This window comes from Lacerta agilis, chromosome 15 (genome assembly GCF_009819535.1).
Source record: "Lacerta agilis isolate rLacAgi1 chromosome 15, rLacAgi1.pri, whole genome shotgun sequence".
NCBI lineage: Eukaryota > Metazoa > Chordata > Lepidosauria > Squamata > Lacertidae > Lacerta > Lacerta agilis.
This window is the reverse complement of record NC_046326.1, coordinates 34,117,701-34,144,111: the sequence shown is the minus strand read 5'-3', so window position 1 is coordinate 34,144,111 and position 26,411 is coordinate 34,117,701. Positions and strand designations below refer to the sequence as shown.

Below are 26,411 nucleotides of genomic sequence, written 5' to 3'. Positions count from 1 at the left end.
CCTCCTTCCCTCAGTTCCTTCCATGAGGTCTAGGACAGGGGTCCCCAAACTAAGGCCCGGGGGCCAGATACGGCCCAATCGCCTTCTCAATCCGGCCCGCGGATGATCCAGGAATCAGCGTGTTTTTATATGAGTAGAATGTGTCCTTTTATTTAAAATGCATCTCTGGGTTATTTGTGGGGCCTGCCTGGTGTTTTTACATGAGTAGAATGTGTGCTTTTATTGAAAATGCATCTCTGGGTTATTTGTGGGGCATAGGAATTCATTCATCTTTTTTTTTTTTCAAAATATAGTCCGGCCCCCCACAAGGTCTGAGGGACAGTGGACCGGCCCCCTGCTGAAAAAGTTTGCTGACCCCTGGTCTAGGAGCATGGTACTCTTTATTGGGGTTGAACAGGGTGTGGTGGTAGTGGTGAGGTAGGTGGGGACAGGGGCGGGTTACAGAAAATATATGGCTTTCTTCAAGCAATGAGGGCTGGGTGGCATATGCAGCACAGTCCAATTAAACCAAGGTCAAGGATGAAGAATCAGCCTAGATCCAAACATGTTCCAGAGACAAAGTCAGCCAACACTCTGCTGTTGATATCATAGAAGAGGAGGAGGAAGAAGAAGAAGAGTTTGGATTTGATATCCCACTTTATCACTACCCAGAGGAGTCTCGGGGCTGAGAGACTTCAAAGCAGTTTGACTAGCCCAAGATCACCCAGCAGCTGCATGTGGAGGAGCAGAGACGCGAACCCAGTTCACCAGATTATGAGTCTACCGTGGTTAATCACTACACCACACTGTCATAGGGAGTTCAGGCAAGGCACAGCAAGGCAAAGCACCGAGGAGAGAGATACCCTTGTTGTCTCTAGCAACCAGACGGCTTAAGAAGAATGCCTTTTATATTATGAGTCTGCAACAACAACAACAACTGGCAGTGCAGGAGTTATTGGGGGTGTCTTACTCATGAGTAGGCTAATACACCATATCATTTCTCTTTAGCCTGGACCCAAAACTTTTGATACTGGTGATCTTGAGGCTTTGGGTTGTGGTTCCTAATCACAGCTAGTGACCCAAGGGGTCCTAGATACTAAGAAGGAAGGCAATGGATTTTGGGGTGTTGATTTTAGCTGTTCCTTTGAATCAGGTCTCCAATGCAATATACGTGAGTGTCTTGAATTTTAAGTGTTTGGTTTCAAGCCATATCTTAACTTAATAAACTGGCATTAATAAAACCCTTCACTGTAATGTTTTTTTTGTGTGTGTGTGGCAAGTTCAGGGGGGGGGGGGGAGATACTGATGTAATTTACATCCAAATGCTCGGTATGGGACAATAGCTGATAAGATGGGACAGTTCTGGAACACTCTGTCCAGTAGGAAAACAAGCAAGCCAAAAACTATCCGGTATTTCAGACTTGGCAAAAAGTGCATCGATTTTTCTTTTCTATAGGACATTTGATGAGTAAGTTGGTGCTTTGGAAGTGCAGTTTTGATAGATTGGGAAGCAAAGTGGCCTTTAACTCTCTGTGGCAGGGAAACTGGAGAAGGATCTGATGGCAAAGAAAACTGCTGCAGTTTTCATAATATGTAAATGAAAATAAATGGACACTTCTACTGGAATCAAATGTTTTATGTATATATATGTGTGTGTGTAGTTTATGTGTGTGTATACACACATACAAACAAACAAAGAAACAAAGAAACAAACCACTAATAAGAAAATATCAGAATGGTTCACAACAACTGTACGCAAAACCATCCATTCAAAACCATATTTTAAAAAGTTAAAATCAGAAGTCGGCTAACTACTGTGGAAAGGTGTGTTCTTAATCGCCTGCATAGTTGTGAACAGAAAAGTCTTCAGCAGTCATTTAAAAGTTAAAACAGAAGGCACATAATGAATCTCGATTAGCAGAGCGTTCCAAAATATTGGGCTCATAATGCTAAAGCCTTGCCAGCTCAAGGAATGACCAACAGCACTCCTGCAGATGATCTGGCTCTCCCAGGATTTCCCAACTTTCCCCCTCATCTGCCTCTGAGCTGCTACCTCCCTCAAACTCCTGTTGCAAATCTACACTGTCTTCCTCTTCCTCCTTCCTGGAAGGGTCAGGATGGGGAGGCAGTCTCCACCATTCCTCCTCTGCCCAGTCCCTGACAAAAGCCCACTTGAATCAAATGCTGCTCACCATTTGACAAGAAATACATATTTGGTTCTATAGGAAAGATTTGGGGGATAAGTTAAGCCTGGGATGTTGAAGGATATGGCTTGAAGTTATCCATATGTAAAGCAGTATTTCTGATGTGGATGCAGTGGAGATCTTTGATGCTGTGTGTTACATATTTAATATTTGGTGTTCATATTTCCATAAGCTGTCTTAGAGGTCCCCTTGGGAAAGAGAGGACACAATATTTCAGAACATAAATAAAAAGCATTGCAGTGGTGTTCAGCCACCTTAACTCTTCAAGATCTCTATTATTCAGTCAAATTAATTCACCCTTTGTTTTATTACTCATTCCAGAATTAGCTGTTGTTTTGTTTCCTGAAGAAGCCTGGACCACTATTCAAAGGAGATCTCACATATTTTCTTCTCTCTGCCATTAGGGAGAAGATGCCATTCCACCATGTCACGGCTGGGCTGTTGTACAAGGGGAACTATCTGAACCGGTCACTCTCAGCTGGCAGTGACAGTGAGCAGTTGGCCAACATCTCAGTGGAAGAGTTGGACGGTAAGGATGATTCACCAACAAGTTGGAGAATCATGGCACTCCATTTTTTAAAAATTAAATCCTTATGACCTTGCAAGTTGTGAGCTGAAAGATATGCATGGGGTAGGACAGAAAACGGTTACTTTGGTAGTGTGTCTGCAAAATTAAAATATTCACTTAAAACAACAATGTGAGGTCACTGATCAGGGGGACTTGATTCCATCTTCCCATGCATCTATTGAAGTCCAATTGAAGATGGCATAAGGTAACTCCTCCCACAGGCCTTTCTCAGATCAACAAACTGGGAAGCTGCAAGAGAATACATGTTGGAACAAAACAAAAAAACCCAACCCTCTTAATTTCATATATGCACTCATGGGGTCTGAACTGGAGGTGAGAGACCAGGAGCAAAGCCTTGGGGTCACAGTAGACAGCTCAAAGAAGATGTCAACCCAGTGTGCCATAGCCATGAAAAAGGCAGGTTTCATGCTAAGGATCATTAAGAAAGAAATTGAAAAGAAAACTGCCAATATCATCGTGCCATTATACAAAGTTCTGGTACTGTCATGGAGTTCTACTCAATATTGATCCAGAGCAGACTCCATTGTATAGTTAGCAGGATAAAAACTTAAAACACATTGTAGGATTCCCAAAAATAGACCAGAGGCAATTGTATTTCATCTAGCAAAGCTTTATTGCTACTGATGGCAAATGAGCATAATGGTCACAAATCCAATACATTCAGGATTGGCACTGTCCATAAGAAATCCAGTTGCCGCAGACTTAACTTGGACTTAAAATAACTTATAATAAGCCTAAACCTTAACGCTAAGCATAATATGTACAGAACACCACACCAGAAGGAAGAGCGGTGGAAAGAGAAAATGAAACCCAGGCTCCTTCTGGCCTTAATTTTATAGTCAGCATGACCTTGACAGAAAGAGATAAGAGTACCAGTTTAAACCAGTTGTACTCAGCTTCTCTGAAGCAATAACCCAAACATCATAAACCTTCTGCTTGTTTCTTTCATGCAGAGAAGTTACCCAAACCCTCTTGAATTAGTTAGAATAGGAAAGATCTCTACACATCAGATCAATACTTTCTGCACTAAGAAATGCAAACTGACAGATACAACCACATTTGGAGAACTTGTGTACAGTTATGGTTGCTTAATGCCACACCTCAAAAAGGATATTGTAGAGTTGGAAAAGCTTCAGGAAAGGGCCACAAAAAAAATGTTCAAGGGGATGGAGCAGCTCCCTCACAAAGAAATGTTGCAGAATTTGAGAAAAAGGCGATTAAGAGGCAACATGATAGAAGTTTAGGAAATTATGCATGACATGAAGAAAGTGGATAGAGAAAGGTTTTTGTCCCTCTCTTGTAACACTAGAACTCGGGGACAACCAGTGAAGCTGAATGTTGGCAGGTTTAGGACAGATAAAAGAAAGGACTTCTTCATGTAGACATATTTAAACTATGGGACTCGCTCCTGCAGGAGGCAGTGAAGGCCAGCAACTATGTTGTTGTTCAGTCGTTCAGTCATGTCCGACTCTTCATGACCCCATGGACCAGAGCACGCCAGGCACGCCTATCCTCCACTGCCTCCCGCAGTTTGGCCAAACTCATGTTAGTAGCTTCGAGAACACTGTCCAACCATCTCATCCTCTGTCGTCCCCTTCTCCTTGTGCCCTCCATCTTTCCCAACATCAGGGTCTTTTCTAGGGAGTCTTCTCTTCTCATGAGGTGGCCAAAGTACTGGAGCCTCAACTTCAGGATCTGCCCTTCCAGTGAGCACTCAGGGCTGATTTCTTTAAGGATGGATAGGTTTGATCTTCTTGCAGTCCATGGGACTCTCAAGAGTCTCCTCCAGCACCATAATTCAAAAGCATCAATTCTTCGGCGATCAGCCTTCTTTATGGTCCAGCTCTCACTTCCGTACATTACTACTGGGAAAAGCATAGCTTGGATTGCTATGGTTGGCCAGCAACTTGGATTGCTTTAAAAGAAGGTTGGACAGAGTCATGGAGGAGAAGGCTCTCAATGGCTACTAGCCATAATGGCTATGCTCTACCCCCACAGTTGGAGGCAGCAATGCTTCTGAATACCAGTTACTGGAAGCCACAAGAGGGGAGAATGCTGTTGTGCCACGTTCTGCTCCCTGATTTCCCACAGGCATCTGGTTAGCCACGGTGAGAACAAGCTGCTGAAGCAGATAGGCCTTTGGCCTGATCCCGGGGTCTATGCTTATATTCTTATGCTATTTTCACAATGAGAGGCAGCCAGGACTCCTTGACATCCCTGAGATGCATTATTTCCTTGTAGCCGTCCAAATAATGCTGAACTGCAGCACCCATCACCTCCCAGCCTTTGCCATGTGGGCTGCAGCTGTTGGGAATTGTAGTTCTGCAACATCTGGATGGCCACATGTTTCCCCACCCCTGTTTTACACAATTTGATTATTAGCATTAGACAGCAATCCAGTGAGGTGGGACATGAGAGCTGAGCATGACCAGTCCCTTCTTAATGTTTACTTTCAGACAGGGCAGGTGTGTAGATGTGAAGGCAATGCTTCAGACCTGACTTCCTCCATTCTGGTTAATCTTACAGAGAGTTTTGGGTATGAATGGGTTCTCTTTAAGGGACACCTGTTCCACACACACACACACACACACACACACACACACACAAACACACATTCCGATGCTCAGTTCAGGGTTCGCAGTCCTTCTGAACTTGTAGATGGGCTCAACTCGTAGACTTGGTTATGAACAGAAATGTGTATTTCTGAATGAAAGAGTTTCCATAGTGGAAAGAGACATAATGGATGCTCTCTCTGACAGCTGTGTTATAAAAACTGTGAGTTTGAATTCAGCACATTGGTTCCTTGTCCTCCCCCCCTGCTTAAGTTGCATGAAGTATCTGTGCACGTGTGGGGGTTTTTTGTTGTTGTTGTTTTGCATAATGTCGCTAGAGCTTTTTGCTAATAGTCTGTTTTTCTTCACCTGTTAGACAATCCGTTTCTCGTGGGAATTCCCAATGCATTTTCCCCCCTAGCACAGCTTTTTTTGTTGCAGTCATAGCTTCCTGGTGGTGTTCCAGTCCTTCAGCTAAGCTGAAAACATTTGCTTCCTAGAAGTGCTTAAAATGAGAGGCAGAAAGTTCCATTTGTCTTGAAGATGATTTGGATTCTCTGAGATCAGCATGCATGGGTAGAACGCTTGTTCCCCTTAATACTGGCCGAAGTAAAACAAAAGCTAGAAGGATGATCTCACTCTTGAACTTTTTAGCAGTAGTTTTGTTCTATTTATAACTACCTGTGCTATCTTTCTTGCTAGCAGAGCAGCCCATAAGCTTCAGGGCTCAGCAGGGTCTCTAAGTGCCTTCTCCTATGTCAAATGGTGCCGAGCCTCAAAACCAAACTTCACCGAATGAAACTTTAGTTTAGGGTCCAGTTCAAAGGGTGGTGTACTCTTTCTCAGCAGCCTTCCCTAGTACCAGCAGTGTAGTGTCAGTTACCGGTGCCCAGGGTGGGCACACAAACACATGCACTGCCCAAGTGGGTGCCATCCCAGCCCGTCCTGCCACTGCTAGAGCAACCCTACCCAGACCAGAGCAAAGCGGGGCCATGCTGAGCTGCCTGTCTGCCCACACAGGGGGGAGTCCAGTTGGTGTGGTCCTTGGTGGGCAGAGAGGAACACCAGCTGTACTGGGGATGCGTGTGAGCACCTACTTTGTGTCCCCTCAAAAACTGTGTGCCCGGGGCTCACACAACCCACGCTACGTCCCTGCCAATACCCCCACCTGCCACCATCCCCTAAGCTCATGGAGTATAAGACTATCAATGCCACTATCAATGCTTTCTTTTTTCAACAAGATTCCTAAGTGAGGATTTGCATCCTAGTAGGTATCTGCGTTTGGTTTTGAAAGATTTTGCATATACAATTGTGCTCTCTCTCTTCTTCCTTCCTTCCTTCCTTCCTTCCTTCCTTCCTTCCTTCCTTTCTTTCTTTCTTTCTTTCTTTCTTTCTTTCTTTCTTTCTTTCTTTCTCTCATTGTGAAATTGCCTCAAGATGTCATTAATAAAAATTATAAAACTGCCACATCTGCATGAAGACTAAGAGAGACTCATTCCCCCTGACGTTCCAATGTTCTACGTGATGGAGATTGCTTTGCAAAGATAATAATTCATTCATGCGATCCCCTCCTTACACTCTGAAGAAGTATAGCATGGGCACAAATGGACCCAGCTGAGAGTGAACTAGGGCAGAACTGATCGCTCTCGCCTGGGAACAAATTGCAGCACAGCCAAGGCCCTCAGGCGATCCAGTTTACAAAGGTCAGTCAGCTAGGTGATGAGCTGTCTGCTCTAAAGCTGGCTTAAAGATACAGCACACTGCAACCAGGTCATTGAATTGTCCACTGTGGTGAGCTGGGTGTGTTTAAACAGCACATAGCTGCCCCTTTAGCTAAGGTGACTGGTGCAAAGGAACCCACCCCAAACCAAGGACAGGTTCAGCCATTATAAACCTCAAAGTTTGATGCCAAGGCTTCCCAAACCGGTGGCTTTCTTGGCTCCTTGATGAGCTTAGAAAGTTTCCGCGGGCCTCAACCCAAATTCTTACAAATGTAAACAAAGTCAAGGAATATAATATATCACCAGCATTTCTTAGTTCTCAAGCGCCACGGCACCATGAAGGAGGGAATAAGGAAGTAAAGAAGTGTACATAATGAAACCATACTTTTTGCCTTCTCTAATGAGATGGATGGACCTGGTGGGCTTTGACAAGTGTGTGAATACTGGGCTGGAGGTTTGTGAGTTTGTGTCTTAAGTCTAAGAATACCGGTGTATTGTGGAATCTTCTTATTAGATACAGAAGTTCCCTAATGGCAAGGCGGGTGCACTCTGCAGACGCCCATGCCATCTATCTTTGAGAATCTTAGTTCCTTATTTTTAAAAATTGCACTATACCTCATGAACTCCTTTATCAGCCCAGGCCCCTTTTGACCCCTGCACAGTCCCATCAACCATAGAGTTTGCTGAATCAGGTCAGTGCCCATCTATTCCGGCATCCTGTTTTAACAGTAGCCAACCCTGGGAGGTGGGTGGCACTGTGGTCTAAACCACAGAGTCTAGGGCTTGCCGATCAGAAGGTTGGTGGTTCGAATCCCTGCCATGGGGTGAGCTCCCGTTGCTCAGTCCCTGCTCCTGCCCACCTAGCAGTTTGAAAGCACGTCAAGGTGCAAGTAGATAAATAGGTACCGCTCCGGCGGGAAGGTAAACGCCGTTTCCGTGCGCTGCTCTGGTTTGCCAGAAGCTGCTTATTCATGCTGCCCACATGACCCGGAAGCTGTACGCCAGCTCCCTCGGCCAGTAAAGCGAGATGAGCGCCGCAACCCCAGAGTTGTCTGCGACTGGACTTGAATGTCGGGGGTCCTTTACCTTTACCTTTAACCCTGGTCTAAAGCTTACAAAGTTCTTGTTACTGTTAATATATGAAGCCCTTAACAACTTAGGACCAGTCTACTTGTGAGATCGTTTTGCTGTATATATGTCCATTGTTTCGATCTGCAGAAATTACACTGTTACAGGTACCAAATAATATTCATTCTGCATTTGTAAATAGTTGATATTTTACTGTGGCAGCACCCACATTTCGGAACTCCTTGCCTTTTGACATCAGGCAGGTTTCTTCACTGTACTGCTTTTAGCACCTACTCAGAACATGTCCATTTAGACAAGCCTACTGTGCAAACATGTTTTAAATCTGTTTTTAGCTGATCACTGGTTTTAGTCACTATTTGAGTGTGTTAAACAGCTGCTTTAAACTGTTTTAATTATGATTTTATTGGTTTATTCTTTTTTTGTAAACCGCTTTTTTCTTTTCTTTTTCTTTTTTTAATGAAATTTTATTAAATTTTCAATAATATCACACCTACATAAAAACTAATATAACACACTATTACAAAAATTAACAAAAATACAAAATACAAAAATAAAAAATCCACAAAAAACACAAAAGAAAACACAGAAAACAGATATATAACTGTAGTCATTCATTTCTTAACATTGTTAGCGGACTTCCTCACATCCTTCTGCGTTCATTGCATAACATCATTAGTAAGTTCCTAACATTGTAAAACATCAGTAACATCTTATCTTATTTTTAATCTATTTTCCTTATCAAACTTCTATTTTTCTTAATCTTATCTATTTTCCATGACTGTAGCCTAACCTATCTTCTAGTTCAATTCTCAGATACTAATCTTAGCATATATTTTCAAATAGTCTTTAAATTTCTTCCAATCTTTCTGTACCGCTTCGTCCCTCTGGTCTCGGGGTTTCCCGGTCAGTCCTGTGAGCTCCATATATTCAATCATTTTCATTTGCCATTCTTCCACCGTTGGTAACTCTTCAGTTTTCCAGTTTTTACCGTAATAATATCCTGTAAACCTCTTTTACAGTCAAGCAGTATATACATTTTATGAAAAGATGGCAACCATTGAGCTGGTAACTTGAAACTTGCCATGCATGATCTGACTGATGGCATCTGCAAATATGCCAAATTTCAGAGGCCTCTGATAAACAAGTATAGGAAGTTTAAGAATGTTGAAAATGGACGTGCTGACCATTTTCACTCATTTTCTTAAACGGGCATTTCGTATACCTCACTCCAGTTTTGGAGATAGCTTACTGATGCACATAATTTATTGTTGTCAGGGAGGGCAAGCCTTAATTGATTTTGTGAAGTTCCAAGCAGCGCTTAAAAAATTACTCAAGCTTTTATTGCCCATTAAATCCTATGGCACCAGCTACCTGCAACATGAGACACTGGATGCCGGTGTTTTGAACTTTTTTGTGGGAGGGGGGAGTTAATTGTTTGCAGAGGGCACCACCTAGTGGTTGACATGTGTAATACTTATTGCTTGGCTTATGAAATAGAACAGTGTGGCACAGTGGTTAGATGAAAGGTTGCTAATGTTTGTTTGTTTGTTTGTTTGTTTGGCCAATGGGGGCATCTGGGAAATTCAGAACCTGCTGTGGGAGTGGCATGTGAATCCTGCAATGGCACCCACCCATACCAGCCCCACACAGCCCCACACTCCTAATGACATGTTAGTGTTCTGTTTCATATGTGTGTTTTTTTTAATCATTCTGTAAAATTGTAAATGTCGCACAGCTAATACTTGAAAGCACCCTTAACACCCACTGGTGGCATGGGAGATTATGTAAACAGAGAGGGGAGGTCTTGATTCCTTAGCCAACCCAGAGAGAGAGAGAAGAGGCAGCAGAGATTCCGAGAAACAAAGAGAGAGTTTTTGTGCAGGTAATTCTGAGAATTGATGCTTTTGAATTATGGTGCTGGAGGAGACTCTTGAGAGTCCCATGGACTGCAAGAAGATCAAACCTATCCATTCTCAAAGAAATCAGCCCTGAGTGCTCACTGGAAGGACAGATCCTGAAGTTGAGGCTCCAGTACTTTGGCCACCTCATGAGAAGAGAAGACTCCCTAGAAAAGACCCTGATGTTGGGAAAGATGGAGGGCACAAGGAGAAGGGGACGACAGAGGATGAGATGGTTGGACAGTGTTCTCGAAGCTACTAACATGAGTTTGGCCAAACTGCGAGAGGCAGTGGAGGATAGGGGTGCCTGGCGTGCTCTGGTCCATGGGGTCACGAAGAGTCGGACACGACTGAACGACTGAACAACAACAACAAAAATTCTGAGATGGGATCTGTTTCTGTGCATTTTGGGGTGATGCTGCTGTGGGAGAGAGGGGGAGATAAATGGTGGGGTGGATTTGTGTTTGTAGAGGAGTCAAGAGGAGATTGAGAGTTCCTTCAACAGGAATTGATTTGGGGGCACTGTAGGGAATCATTTTGTGATTAACCACACCCAAACACCGCAGTCATTTTCTGGTATTGCCTATGGCAGAATGTGCCCTCAGGCCCCAAAAAGGTGGGGTTTTTTTTAGTCAAATCTGAGGGTTTGGAGAGAGGCACAAAGCAGCTGGGAATGGTTAAATAAACTGGGTTTTGTGAATAGCTGGTCAATAGCCAAACCTTGAGACTAGATTATTATTGCTCTTTGGTAATGATCTCGAAACTTCAGCTAGTGCAGAACTCAGCTGCCCAACTGTTGACAGGTTCAAGGTCAAGGCATGTGGGTGTGTTTTGTATGTAGTTTTTAAAAATGTTAATGTTTTGTGTGTGTTTCTTTTTTTTCTTTTTTCTCCATGGTAAAATGTCTTTAAATTTGTGGTTTTAAGAAGAAGTCACTTGGAGACCTTTTGGGCGACAATTGACAAATAATTCTAGTAAAGTGGTGCCTTGGTTTAAGAACAGCTTAGTTTATGAACAACTTGGATTAAGGACGCTGCAAACCCGGAAGTAGGTGTTTTGGTTTGTGAATTTTGCCTTGGAATAAGAACATGTTTCGCTTCCTGTTGAGTGCGTTCCATTTGTAAATTGAGTCCCCCGCTGCTATGGGAAAGCACGCCTTGGTTTAAGAGCGCTTTGGTTTAAGAGCGGACTTCCGGAACAGATTAAGTTCCCAAACCAAGGTACCACTGTAAATTCTAATTCTACTACCACCACAATTAGTAATAATGATAATAATTCATTGGGATTAAATTAGGTTTTAATTGGTCCAGTACCTTCAAGACAAGGGAATCTGTGTATCACATTATACAAGAATTCCTGCTTTTCTTGAATTATCAACTGAAAGAACAGAGGGAGCACAGAAGGGATCTGAGGAAAGAGGGAAAGAACTGGAGGTAAAGTCTTGATTTAAGTCTTTCCCAGCAGTTCACATGCATTCATCTGTGCAATTTGCCTTCTCTTTGGGTTCTCGCTTTTTTCCCTAGCCTCCAGTTCACCATATTTTCACATTAAAAATAAAGTCCTTACAAAAAATCATTGGCATTTTAAGGTGTGTGTCAGGGAGAGTGTAAAGCACTGTAGAGTCCTCTCTAGTAAGTTGTACTCAGAGTAGTTCCACTGAAATTAAAGTTAGTCAGGTCCATTAATGTCAATGGGTGTAACTCTGAGCATGGTCAAAGTTGTATGTAAACATTAATGGGCATTTCTCCATGTATATTTATATGAGACATTTTGCAGAGTATACATATTTTGGCAAGCAATTTCCCCTAATAAGCATGCATGTTATTTTCACAAATATATGCGTTTTAATGGATATTTCTCACTAATAAGTACATGGTTTCATGTTTTTACACATGTTGTGGAACTGTATCCAAAAATTCGGATACATGTGAATTGCAGAGGATAGGTGTGTTTTGCTTCATATTTTGCTTAGTCAAGTTTGACTGAAGTAGGTTGAGAGCCAGTGTGGTGCAGTGGTTAAGAGTGGTAGACTTGTAATCTGATGAACTGGGTTCGCGTCCCCGCTCTTCCACAAGCAGCTGCTGGGTGACCTTGGGCTAGTCACACTTCTTTGAAGTCTCTCAGCCCCACTCACCTCACAGAGTGTTTGTTGCAGGGGAGGAAGGGAAAGGAGAATGTGAGCTGCTTTGAGACTCCTTCGGGTAGTGATAAAGCAGGATATCAAATCCAAACTCCTCTTCCTCCTCCTCCTCCTCCTCCTCCTCCTCCTCCTCCTCCTCCTCCTCTTCTTCTTCTTCTTCATAGGGAGTGGCATTCAGACAAATGTAAGGTAGCCCTTCTTATGTTTGCACAGGATGGGGGTAAGATGGAGATAGTCGCCAGGTTTCTGCAACATGCAATGAGGATTCACGAATGTTATACAACATTAACTTAAGTCAGGATTCCTCAAAGTCGGCCCTCCAGATGTTTTTGGCCTACAACTCCCATGATCCCTAGCTAGCAGGACCAGTGGTCAGGGATGATGGGAATTGTAGTCTCAAAACATCTGGAGGGCCGAGTTTGAGGAAGCCTGACTTAAGTGTTAGATGCAGTTTTTTGATGAGTGACTTTATTGTACTGAACCCTGCTGGAATCTTGTATATATGACAATAAAGGTTTGACAGTTTGATTTGATTTGATTTAACTGAAGTAGGTTCACCCAAATTTCTTTCCCATCCTTGCATCTGGACTGAACTCTATAACTTTGTTGGAGCTGATGGGAACTGCAGCCATTATAAACTCTGGCTTTGCATCAGTCTGGACAAATCCTGAAGAAATTTGTGCCAATACAGCACTTGTCTGAGTCACGGTCACCCTGGCTTGGGCCCACCTGGAGCAATCCGGACCTATTAAAAAGTGGATGTGGCAGAGGATATTAAACAAAAAGTTGGGCAGCAAGGAGATGGGAGGTGGGGAAAGAAGATGCAGGTGAGACTCTGCCTCCATTGCAGCCTCCTGCTCCTCACCGCCTGTCCCTTGGGCTCCAAATCAGATTGGAGTGGGGCTTTCACAGCTCTATTCTAAACTACAATCCTATCAGGGCCAGATTTAGGTTTGATGAGGCCCTAAGCTCCTGAAGGTAATGGGGCCCTTTATATGTCCAGCTGTCCTTTGTCAACAACATATTGTCGCTGTTTTTTTGTGTTGAATATATGCTACATGGTAATTTATGGCCCTAATAAAGCCATTTGAACATAACAAAATATGTATTTTATCAAAGCAATTCTTGAACTGAAATACAATTAAGAAGAAGTATATTAATAGTGATTTGGGGGGGGTGGGCAAGAGAGTGGGGATCTAAGCTATAGCTTGTTTAGCTTATAAGTAAATCCGGCACCAAATCCTATGCAGGTTACTCAAAAGTAAGCCTTGACAAGACTAGGCAAGTACCTGGAGTCAGCTTGCAGTGGTGAATTGGTTTTGTTTCCTGGCATAGGTACATCCCATTGTCCATTTGTTACCCTGGCTGCTATATTTTGGAGGTGACTCCTAGATCCAATGTGTGGCAGCTGTGAAAAGGGGAAATTTCATGCCAGGGATCATTAGGAAAGGAACTGGGGGGGGGGAACCTCTGCTAATATCATAATGCCATTATACAAATCTATGGTGTGACTGCATTTGGAATACTATGCTCCAGAGCTAATTACTCTCATCACGGAGTTAGTCCTAGCATGGCCTTTTATTATTTGTAGTAGTGTTAAAGCATTTGGTTTTTTATTTGCCTTTCCCCTAAACACATACCTTTCGAAAGAGAACTCTTTAAAAAAAAACCAACACACAACGAGGCTATTTTTAATCGATATTAAATTGTGTGACTCAAGAGTAAATTGCCAGTTTGAAACTGACATGCCATCCATAACAGGTGTCTTGGGAGGATTCCGAGGTGCTTTAAGAGTTTCTATTTAAAACTGTGCCATATGGGTAATGATGTCTACGTTTGAGCAAATTAATTCAGGCAGCCGGAACATCACTTCAGCTTAAACGCCTGGCAATTCTTGCACTGCCTCAGACAGGTTTATGCAAACTCCTTTGTCTTGAATGCCCCCCTTTGCTCTTTTTAATATTGCAAATGGCTAAAAATGCTGTTCGCAGATTGGAAATATATCTAACGGTGAATGGGATCATCACTGCTGAGTCACCCCTACAGGAGGCATTATAATAACGGGCTATTGTTGGAAAGGATAAAGGAAGGAGGAGAGAGAATAATAAATGCATGTTGGGGGAAATCACATAATTCCTAGGTGGGCTTTGGGCGAGTTGGGAAACTGCAGTGATGCGTGCAGCCCATGGGGCCAGGATGGGTGGGTGAAAGGCAAACCCAGGGCCAACAATATTGGTGTTTACACAAGCTAATGGTGAAAGTAATTGAATTGCCGTTGCAACAAAGCAGGTCCCAAAGCCGTTTCTCAGGAGATGGAAGCTCAGAGTGTGGAAGCTCAGAGACAAATAGTGGCTTGCTCAGGAAGTGTGGAAGCTCAGATGCAAATAGTGGCTTGCTCAGGAATTGTGGAAGCTCAGAGGCAAATAGTGGCTTGCTCAAGAAGTGTGGAAGCTCAGAGGCAAATAGTGGCTTGCTCAAGAAGTGTGGAAGCTCAGAGGCAAATAGTGGCTTGCTCAGGAAGTGTGGAAGCTCAGAGGCAAAGAGCTTGCTCAGGAAGTGTGGCAGCTCAGAGGCAAATAGTGGCTTGCTCAAGAAGTGTGGCAGCTCAGAGGCAAATAGTGGCTTGCTCGGGAAGTGTGGAAGCTCAGAGGCAAATAGTGGCTTGCTCGGGAAGTGTGGAAGCTCAGAGGCAAATAGTGGTTTGCTCGGGAAGTGTGGAAGCTCAGAGGCAAAGAGCTTGCTCAGGAAAATGAGTGCACACTGCAATCGTATACAGTGGAGAGTGATTCATTAGCACAGTTGGGACACTGCCCCATCAACCTCAGCCCATCCCCAGCCAGCCCCCACTTACCTGCCTTCTTACTTCTGACCAGTACAGACATGGTCAAGCCTATACACCTCCTCCTCCTTGGTGAATCTCCTTCAGTTTGCCTATGCACAGTGGTATCAATTGCTGTTGCCACCATGTAAGCTCATGGTGATGAAGGAAAGGCTTTCCCCTTTCCCAGTCAAGCACAAACGCTTTGAAGCCCTTGTAGAACTTAACAGCAATGAGGATCGGACAAAATTAGCTGGCTCTGCCTGTCATTGGCTCTCCCACCACCTACATTTGGTCTGCCCATCTTCTACCCCACCAGCCCCAATGGGCACCATTGGTGGACAGCAAACTGAGCAGGCATGCAGGTCACCAGATCACAGTCTTCCTCACTATGGCAGAGTGAGCACAGAGCACAGTGAAAACATGTGCTCTGTTTTGTCTTATTCTGGGTGTAGAGCCTTCCGGAGCAGCAGAAAACCAGCTTGCACAGTCTTCCATGCGAAAGTCCTTCAGGTATTTAAAGATGGCTATCATGACACTTCTTAGTCTTCTCTTCTCCAGGCTAAGCATACCCAACTCCCTCAACCATTCATCAAAGCCCCCCTTGATGGGCATTGTTTATCCTGGAGAAGATAAGATTGAGAGGTGATCTGATAGTCATCTTCAAATATCTGTAGGACTGTCGCATGGAAGATGGAGCAAGCTGAGAGGAGGACCTGAACTAGTGGAGTCAAATGGCAAGAAAGGAGATTTCAACAAAACATTAGGAAGAACTTCCTGATGGTGAGAGCTGTTCAACAGTGGAATGGACTACGGTACTTTGGAAGGTGGTGAGCTCTCTTTCATTGGAGGTTTTTAAAGAGAGGTTGGATGGCCATCTGTCAGGTGTTCTTCAGTTGTGATTCCTGCATTGAAGGAGTTTAATGACCTTTGAGGTCCCTTCCAACTCTACAGTTCTACGATTTTATGATTCTACATCAGGAAAGGAGAAGATGTCAGGGATGGGGGCTGTCACTCTTCTCTTGTGAGAGTATTTAAGGGTGAGGGTTTTATTTTTTGCAAAAGTATCTTCATGGTTATAGGGACTGTGGTGCAGCAAGGCAGGTACGTGAATTCGAGCCTCTCTTTGTGCTTTGTTCTAGGGTCAAACTAAGAATTCAATCTGTAAGAATTTAATCTCTTATCTTCTCGTAGCTGCTCATAGCTTTCCCTTTTGGAAAGTCGATGAGAAGTTTGTCCCTAAAGGAATGGTATTACAGAGTCTGGCTGCTGACGCCAGCTGGCAAGTTACGCAGCAGTGCAGACTGGCTAGGAGAGACATGGAGCATGACGCATTTGAAGCAACTTGGACACCCTTTCTTGCATTTATTAATTCCAACCCGGGGGAACGCTAAACTGTCTCTACTTCACCAATCATTTTGGGAAGGATTCTTGGGTTTAACTATAAATCTATATGTGTGAACCTGCTTTGTTTATGTACATTGCATAAGGGACATAGGAAGGCGCCTTATATACTGAGTTTAAATGTTGGCCCATCCATCACAGTATGGGTCACACTGACTGGCAGAAGCTCTCTGGGCTTCTCTTTAGGTTCTCTCTAGGTTCACTCTAGGTTCTCTTTCAGCCCTAATGGGAAATGTTGGGGATCGAACCTGGAACCTTCTGCAAGTAAAGCAGGTGCTACAGCCCTTCCCCCACAAACTGCATGATTTGTAGACAGCTAGATGTGGATCATCACCCTAGAGCTGGGTGATATATCTTTTTTTCTTCTAAGAATTTATTAAATTTTAACAATAAAACAAGATACATAATACAAGATACAAATTACACAACAACAAAAACTTACAAAACTACAAAAAATACAAAAATCTCAACAAACAAACAAACACTTATTCAACTATTCTTATCTTATTCCTAACATTATTTTGGGACCTCCTCACATCCTCTCTTCTGTGTTCATTTCTAATCTTCTTTAGTAACTTTATAACATTATAAAATCCTCCTTCTCATCTAATCTTAATCTTTATAAACAATAATCATCATTTGATATATCAATATATTGTCCAAAACCAGTTTGAAGTCCATATTGTGATATAGGTTTCATTATTTTCGACCTGGCAATATATCACAAATCATGATGTGTTTGTTTGTGTGTGTGTGCTATGCAAAAAAAATGTGGGAACATTTATATAATTTAGCAGAGTTTAAACGATCCCCTGTTTGAGTATATGCCGTGACAAGTGGGTTGCTAACTCATTTGAGTCCTTTCAGTAATTATACCTTCCTGGTTGATAATCCCTTTCTGTCCCTCTTAAAGAAAACACACATGAATCTGGATCATATTAACGTAAACTACTTTACTATCAGATTCATTCAGGTTTACAGAGTTGTTCCTGAAGGCAGGCTTAGGTTACATAGCAGATAAACTATATACCAGATAGTAGTGAATCATGAGGAGACCGCATCCAAGCAGTTACCAGTTAACACTCCTAGAAGCAATCGACCAACCAACCAACTTACAAAACTGCCTGCCACTTAGAGGCAGTTAGTCCTCTCAGAATATTGGACTTGACTGACAGCTTTATATCCCACAAAAATCACGATGCAGGGAAAACTGTGAAACCAGCCCATACCCCTACATATTTCACACATCAAGATATATCAGTGTATTGTGATGCTTAACTGGTGATATATTGCAATGTTGAAAGCCAGATATCACCAAGCCCTGATGTTCACCTCTGCATAGTTCCCTCCACATTTTCAGACATTGTGATATTTTGGTATATCACAATGTTTAGCTGGTGACATATCATGATGTTGAAAAACAGATATCGCCCAGCCCTAGTCATATCCTTCATTTTCAATGCGTCTACTCTGCACAAGACTAGCATTAGATACAAGTCATTGAATGTGGTCTAAGAACTCTGCAGTTCTTATAGGTTTGCGAGTTGTTGGTCCCCCCCCCCCCTGTTTCCTTAAATGGTGATTACGGGAATGAATAATGGACTGAGGGGAACAAAATGCAGCCATTTTTAAATGTTTTATTTACAAGCTGCGCCCCCCCCCCCGCTCCCCCAGCTGGAATCATCTGAGCATTTAACCATGAATTCCCATTCTCATTTTAGCACATCATTGAATATGCATCTGAAAGCTATGTTCTGTACCTGTGACTAAGGTCCTATATAATTAGGAGGAAGTGTTTTTTTTTTGTGTGTCCCACAGTGATCTCAATAGCAGACCTCTCAAACTAACTCTTTTCTTTTTATAGTCTTGTGTTATTAAACTCAGTGTGACTTGACAACACTTTCCTCTGTATTGCTAAAAAGGACTCAGTGCACAGAACCACAGGGTAGGTTTTTTGATGCTGAGTCATCCATAAGGTTTTGGGGTTGTTATTGTTGTTGTTTTTTAAAAAATGCAAGTCATTTATTAGTGTTCATGCAATTTTAATTTAGGCCTTTCATTATTATTATTTTTCTGCATCTCACTCAGTCCACTTATCACAATACTGCTGTGGTGGGGTGGAGGCTCTCAAAATTGACTTTGTGGCAGCAGCTCTGGAAGGGGATCTGGCTTGTTTACATTTTCTGCCGGGGGGGGGGGTTGTTCCCCTGATACCCACAGGGTGCATATAGGTTGCATCCAATGCTAGTCCTAATCGGAGAAGACTTGTTGAAAATTCAATGGGTCTACACAGAGCATGACTTAGTTTAGGGTTGCCATACTTCTGGAATTTCCTGGACAAAGCCTTGTTCGCAGCGTCTGCCTTGGTTGATCTGACGGAGGCTAATTTCCCCCCTACCTTCATTGTCAGAGGTGGTATGCCTCTATTACCAGTTCCTGGGATATTCATTGCCCTTTTGGCCCTGTCTGTGGCTTTTTCTTGAACATCTGGTTGCGTGTAGAGGTCCTCAAGTCCACCCCCAAGTGATTCACACCAGACACAGAAAATTTTGTTAAGGTTGTTAAAGGCAGCAGTTCAAGGGCTCCCTTGGGCAAAAACTGGAGACCACCACCAAAGTAAAGAGCAAACAGCAGCCAGTAGGCTTGGTCTTTATTGATAGAAATACTGTCGCGACAGGGCTCCCACTCCTCCGAACGAAGGGAAAATGGAAGCCCCGAAAAGGAAGTGTCCCCGACCTTTATTGCCTTCCCCCCCGCCCACATAGATACACCCCCAAATTACATCAGACTACATTAAAGATTTTCAAGACGGGAGGGGCTAGGAGCAGAAACCTGAGTGGTTTCACACCTGGGCTACCCCCTCCAGGTAGTGAGGCACAAGAAGACAAAGGGTGATATTGCCCTAGGGTAGGGCCAAGCACAGTCCTATTGAGTGGAATCCACTCCGAAGAGGCAGTCCTTTATTAAACAGATTTCCTCGTCTGGCAGAGTTGAGGCGGGGAAATCCTGTCTTCCTGCGGACGTGGGGTTACGCTTCGAGGATTATGGAGGAGAGTGAACAATATGGAGGAAGCAGCCCTGAGCTAGCCCTGCTGGTTACCGGTGGCAGGGAGTCATACACACATCAGAAAAGGGTCCAAAAAGTACATAGAAATAGAGCGGAAACATTGTATACAGGAGTTGATACATTTGTGATTGGATCAGTCACGGTCGATTGAAAACGGAAACAATGTATTTGCACCTTGTCAGAGCTGTCAAAGAGGAGGGCCTGCAGTACCAGCGGGCTAGCCACCAGGGGCGCTATTTAGAACCGCCATTTTTATGAATGAATGGGATCCACGGAAGGAGAAGGGACTGGATCTTTGGGCCTATTTTCCTCTTATTTACAAGGACGGCCTCATGCAATAAAAGGGCTTGAGGTTCAGGGAAGCTGCGTGTGGTGCTTATGTAACATGTGTGGGGAAATACTGCAACAGTTCCCCCCTTCGGAGATAAGAGCGCAAGGGGGGGGGGTCCTTGCGATCCTTTTCTCCGCACAAAGTTGGAGTTAAAGGGCAAACTCTTTGTTGCGAAGGGCAGCTATGGGTCTCATCTCGACGTACTCAGAGTGATCATAGTGCAACTCTGTTACCCTGTTCTGCTGAGTCGGAATAGTCTGTCTGGGGAAACACGCACGGCATGTCTGGCAGCATAAAGGGAAGCAATGCATCGCGCAGCAAAATATGGCAATACAGAGGACAACAGCGCATATAACAACAATGATGTTTCCCACCAAGTGTTTCAGCCACCCAGTCCCGGGCAACCAACTCCAAAGAGAAACGTCAGATAGCCCTTCATGCTGTATATCCCTTAGATCGTTGGCCAGCGCATGAATATTATTTAAGTGTCCGGTGATGTTGAGGGTTTGGTCAGAGACAAACGTGCAACATTCTGCCCCAATTAGGGCACACACCCCTCCAGTCGAAGCTAAAACATAGTCCAAAGCAAGTTTGTTCTGGAGCGCCACCTGGCGGACCTCCGATAGTTCTGCAAGTACAGATTGCGTGGCTGCATTTGATTCCTCCATAAAAGTTAGTAAAATGTCCGTAAGTTTAAGGATATCGACATGGTTGGCACCTGCCCCATATGGGGGGAAAAGGGCTCTGCCATAGGTCTCCCCGTTTGCCTCTACTTGGGAGTGGTCGGATAAAGTCTTGTCCCTCTTATTGCGCCTCCTTCCTATGGGCAGTTCAGGGGTGACTCTAATTCCTGGTAAAATTAATCCTAAATAGCAATTTCCACGTGAGTGGGGACTGGCCCAAACATATCCCCGGTGGCCACACAGCCAGAATAGTCCTTGAAGGCAGGTGCCAATATGGCCAGTTGTAAAGGTCCGGAAGAAGCACTTTGAAGTGGGAGTAGGGACCCAGGAGTCAGGTAGATTCATAACTACTTTCCAGGCAGAAAGGAGATCCGCCTTGGGTTTGGGTACATTATCATGCCACAGGGTTACCCGCCCCGACAGGGAGATGGCAATAGAGTACTTACAGGTACTGTCTCCGATCATCCTATCGTCACCGACAAATTTGCGGCATAAGTCCCCACTGGTCGGCCCAGTCAAGTAGATGTACTGATGGGTCAGGTTCACCGCTGTTAGGTTCCATGCAGCCACATTGGCAGAAAGATATTGCTGCAGAGTGAGGGGAACTCCAAGGAAGGGAATACCACTTTGAATGTGGGCAGGTGTGTTTGCACACACCCAACAGTTATCCATTTTCGCCTGCTCCGCTACCTTGGCAACCAGCCTCACGTAGGAGTTTGAGTGCCAGGTGGATAGGAGATCCTTGTTAGAAAGAGTATTTGACACCAACAGTTCCCCCCTTTGTCGAGGTGCCGTCCCCACTGGGTGGAGGGGGTCCTGTCGATGTAGTAAGGACAGAGAAGAAGCCAGTCCACCGCATCGTTGGGGCCCGGTATTATCCCATGTCTGTATAGCATCTGGGGTGGAATGATGCCAACCTTCTAAGTAAGCCTTCCCGTCCCAATATTCTGCCATGCCAATGTCCCAAATGCAGCAAAAGCGACGGAGGCAGACACCCTGCAGGAGACTATGTCTGGGACGCGAATCAACTCTTTTGCAATAAAATCCATACAAAAGACGATGAGAAGGGTGGTGTTTGTCAGTGTACGTGGTTTCCGCGCCCCCAATGTCCATCAACGTCCAGTTTAGGGGTTGTAGGGTCTCCCCGTCCTGGAATCGGGTATAGGAGCCGTTGACACAACGTGCCCGATACCAGGTGTCGTCTAGGGTGAGCGTAAATGTCCCTATGAGGACGAAGGAAGGAGAGCGGATAAAGAGTTCCCAGCTGTGGGAGGATGTCAGTACCGGCAATATGGAGTAGCGCAGCAGTACTCGGGTTTCTGGCAGACAGAAGTCAAAATCTCCCAATCGGTCCGGGGTACCTTTCCGTACCATATCTACCGTCCCATAGTCCAGGTATAGTTGGGTGGTGTTCAGTCCAGGGCACCATTGATTAGTGGCTGAGGTGGGAGCAACGGTAGCGGAGGCGAGGGCACCGAAAGGGAGGAAAAGCAAAAATAGGGACATGATTGGCATGGTGAGACGTGGTTGGAACCGTGGAACGTGGTGTCGAACGAGCTGTCGGAGATGGCTGTCAGATGAGGTGCCGGAGGTAGCTGTCAAATGAGCTGTCAAAGGCTGCTGTCAAACGAACTGTCAGAGGCAGCTGTCAAATGAGCTGTCAAAGGCTGCTGTCAAACGAACTGTCAAAGGCAGCTGTCAAACGAACTGTCAGAGACAGCTGTCAAACGAACTGTCAGAGACAGCTGTCAAATGAGCTGTCAAAGGCAGCTGTCAAACGAACTGTCAGAGACAGCTGTCAAACGAACTGTCAGAGACAGCTGTCAAATGAGCTGTCAAAGGCAGCTGTCAAACGAACTGTCAAAGGCTGCTGTCAAACGCGCTTTATGCGGAGCTTGATACCAGGTTCGTTAGAGATGATCTGTGAGGTCCAAGGGACGTTGGAGGGGGTGGCAGCTGATCTATTCCGTTGGGCACGGTGGGGCAGGACGGCCGGCTGGGTCCAATCCTGGTTGCGATCTCCGGTTGGTTGAGCCCGATCCTGGCTCCGATCAGCAGGCGGGAGAGCCCGATCCTGGCTCCGATCAGCAGGCGGGAGAGCCCGATCCTGGCTCCGATCAGCAGGCGGGAGAGCCCGATCCTGGCTCCGATCAGCAGGCGGGAGAGCCCGATCCTGGCTCCGATCAGCAGGCGAGAGAGCCCGATCCTGGCTCCGATCAGCAGGCGAGAGAGCCCGATCCTGGCTCCGATCAGCAGGTGAGAGAGCCCGATCCTGGCTCCGATCAGCAGGCGAGAGAGCCCGATCCTGGCTCCGATCAGCAGGCGGGAGAGCCCGATCCTGGCTCCGATCAGCAGGCGAGAGAGCCCGATCCTCCTCGAAGTCGTTGTCCTCCCGGAGCGGTGGTGGGGTGACGAAGCCTAGATCGCCTGTGTCTGCTGGTTCTGCGGGTGGGGGTACGGCTTTGCAGTGAGTATGATGGAGCCACGCAGTTTTCTCTGCAACTTTAAGAGAGGTGAGAGTGGTTAATAGTACCTGATATGGTCCTTCCCAGGTGGGTTCCAGTGGTGTCTTGAGGTAAGTCTTTGTCAACACCCAGTCTCCCGGCTGGAAAGAATGCACAGTTTCGTCCAGTGGTAGATTTTGACTGGTAGCGGCGTACCTGTGTAGCGCGGTCAGCTGCTTCTGTAGTTGGATAACATAGTGAGTTAATTCGGACTCCCCAACCTCCAATTCAGAGGGCGGAAATTGGGTGTTGTAAACGGGGGACGGTCTCCCAAAAAGCAGTTCAAAAGGGGAAAGGTTCAATTTGCTGGAGGGGCAACTTCGGATATTATGTAATGCCAGAGGGAGTGCATTTATCCATTTCAAGCCAGCAGTCTTGCAGAGCTTACCTAGCTGCAGCTTTAGCTGTTGGTTGGCTCTTTCAACTTGACCAGAGGAAGGTGGGTGGTATGGGGTATGTAATTTCCATTTTATCCCTAGAGCCTTAGCTGTAAGTTGTACGACCTCTGAGGTAAAGTGGGTGCCCCTATCTGAGTCGATGTGACGTGGGACCCCAAAACGAGGTATTATTTCATGTAGGAGGACCTTGGCCACTACTTGAGCGGTAGCCCTGCGGGAGGGGAAGCATTCGATCCAACCCGTCAATTGATCGATTAATACGACCGCGTGTTTAAAGCCTTGGCATGGGGGCAGATCGATGAAATCTATTTGTAGACTTTCGAATGGTACAAAGGCCCAGGGTCTGGCTCCTGGTGGGCTCCTGGCAGTATGCTTGGGGTTGAAGCTCTGGCACGTATGACAGTTTTTGACAGCGGTTTTGGCCGCTAGAGCCAGTCCGGGGGCGTACCAGCATCTTTGTATGGTGCCGATTAGTTTGTCTCTTCCCCAATGAGTACATTGGTGGAGTACTCTGAGATGTTTGGGCACCCAAAGCTTTGGCATTATGAGTCTCTTGTCAGGGAGATACCATACCCCGTCTTGAAAGATTGCCCCGTTCTCCTTCCAACCTTCTATTTCATCATTAGTTGCTACCGCATACATTTGTTTAAAGTCCACATCAGAAGGCAAAAGAGCACCTTGGAATTCGTGGCTAGGGTCAAGGGGTTGTAGAGCTACTTCTTGCGCCACACGATCGGCATAGCGATTCCCAGAGGAGATCGGATCCTTTCCTCTGGTATGTGCCTTGCAGTGTACAACTGCTATTGCCTCAGGAAGGTGAATGGAGTTCATGAGGCGTTCCACTAAGGGGGCGTGGGCAATGTGGGATCCAGCGGCTGTTAGGAATCCCCTTTGTAGCCAAATCTGTCCCGTGGCATGTACCAGCCCGAAACAGTACCTTGAGTCCGTATATATAGTGATTCGTTGGCCGGTTCCTATTTCACAGGCTCGGATTAAGGCAATAAGTTCTGCAGCCTGTGCGCTATACCGGGCATGTATGGGGCAAGCCTCTAAAATATCTTCATTAGTTACTACTGCATATCCGCTCTTCCTTTGACCTCCCACCACTTTAGAGCTACCGTCAGTATACATAACGAGATCAGGGCATTCCAGAGGAAGGTAGTCTAGGTCCTCCCGTGGTTTGTCTGCATGTCGAACGATTTGGGAGCAGTCGTGGTGAGGCGTCCCGTCGTCCGGGAGTGGTAATAAGGTGGCAGGATTAAGAGCATTTACCCTTTTTATGGTGACATTGGAAGGGCTTAAAAGGATAGCTTCATACCTAATGAGTCTCTGGATGGTGAAGCGTTGGCAGCCCCTCAGATTAAGGAGGGTGGCAACCGCATGAGGGACATTTAGGGTCATTTGATGTCCCAAGACTGTTTCTTGTGCCTTTTCCAAGAGCAGTGCAGCTGCAGCCACTGCTCTTAAGCAGCCCACGTTTCCCAGCGCTGTGGGATCGAGTTGGAGGCTGTAGTAAGCCACCGGTCTATTTCTGCCTTGGAATGGTTGGGTAAGCACTCCAGAGGCTATTCCCTTATTCTCATGGACAAACAAAGCGAAAGGTAACCTGTAGTCAGGGAGTCCTAGCGCGGGGGAGGTTTTAAGTTCCCTTTTTATAGTCTCAAAAGATTCTAGCGCTTCTCCTGACCATTCAAGTCGTTCTGGGGCTTTCTCTTGAGTCATGGCTGTGAGGGGTCGGGTAAGTTCCCCAAATCTTGGGATCCACTGGCGGCAATACCCAGAAATTCCGATGAACCCGCGGAGCTGTCTTTTTGTCTGTGGGAGTGGGAGTCTAGCTATAGTCTCTATCTGGTCAGTGGTCAGGGCACGTGTTCCCTCTCCCAGGATGTGTCCAAGGTATTTTACCTCCTTCTGACAGTACTGGATTTTCTTGGGGGATACCTTGTGCCCCTTGTACGCTAGAGCTGTAAGGAGAGTTTTTGTGTCCAGCTTACAGGATTCAACGTCCTTTCCACATAACAGAAGGTCATCAACGTACTGGCACAAGGTAGACCCCCCAGGGAGAGTAATATCCTGCAGATCTTGATACAGAATTGCAGAGAAGATCGCTGGGGATTCCACATAGCCCTGCGGTAATCTGGTCCAAGTTAACTGGCCGGTTTGCCAGGTAAAAGCAAAGAGGAATTGGCTGTCAGTATCTATTGGGATGCTGAAGAAGGCTGAGCATAGATCTATGACCGAATAAACTACAGTTCCCCCCGGTATGGAACTGAGAAGGTGCTGAGGGTTTGCCACTACAGCATGGCGAGGAATAACGAAGGAGTTGACAAGTCTCAAGTCCTGAACTAAACGCCATCTTACTGGGTTGGTATTGGGCTTTTTGACTGGGAGCAAAGGAGTGTTGCAAGGGGAGGCGCATGGAACTAGAACTCCCATTTTTAGAAATTCCTCGATCATTGGGGTCAGTCCATCTATAGCAGCTTGTGGTAGAGGGTATTGCCTAGTACACGGGTGTCAGGGTCGAGTCAGATGAGGAGGAGTGGTGGCAAGCCCCCCCTGACAAGGCAGCACCCACAGAGGAATCTGAGGAATTCGTACCTGGGGAAGACTGGTGGCGGCATTCCTCAGAAGATGAGGAATATGATAGGGAGGAGGAGGAAAGACCAGAGCTAGAGGAAGAAGTGGGGGCAGGAGCAGGTCCCAGTCCAGAGCAGAATCAGCCGATCCCCTCTCCTCCTCCCTTCTCAGCTGTAGAACGCCGAGCTGAGAAGCGAAGGCAGCAATTAGAGACAGCTGTAGCTCATAGGAAGCGTGGGAGTGAGCCGACTACTTAAGAAAGCTACTCCCCTACTCCATTGCGTCTGCAACAATTGTGTTGGGCGCGTGGTTGCTGTACTCGTCTTGTTCCTGTGTTCCTGGTTCGTATCTGACTGACTTGGCTTGTTCTGACTTGGACTGTTTCTGACTTCGGCTTCTCTTGACCCCAATACTGTTACCTGACTTCGGCTGGCTTCCGACCTGGACTGTTGACCTT

General features: G+C 45.5%; 1 protein-coding gene across 1 annotated transcript in view; it reads left to right on the top strand.

Moving 5' to 3' along the window:
• Positions 1-26,411, top strand: part of CALN1 (calneuron 1) — a 142,446-nt gene that overhangs the window by 61,041 nt on the left and 54,994 nt on the right. Inside the window, 1 exon segment of the mRNA XM_033172231.1 lies at positions 2,588-2,712. Coding sequence (XP_033028122.1) covers positions 2,588-2,712 — 125 coding nt within the window.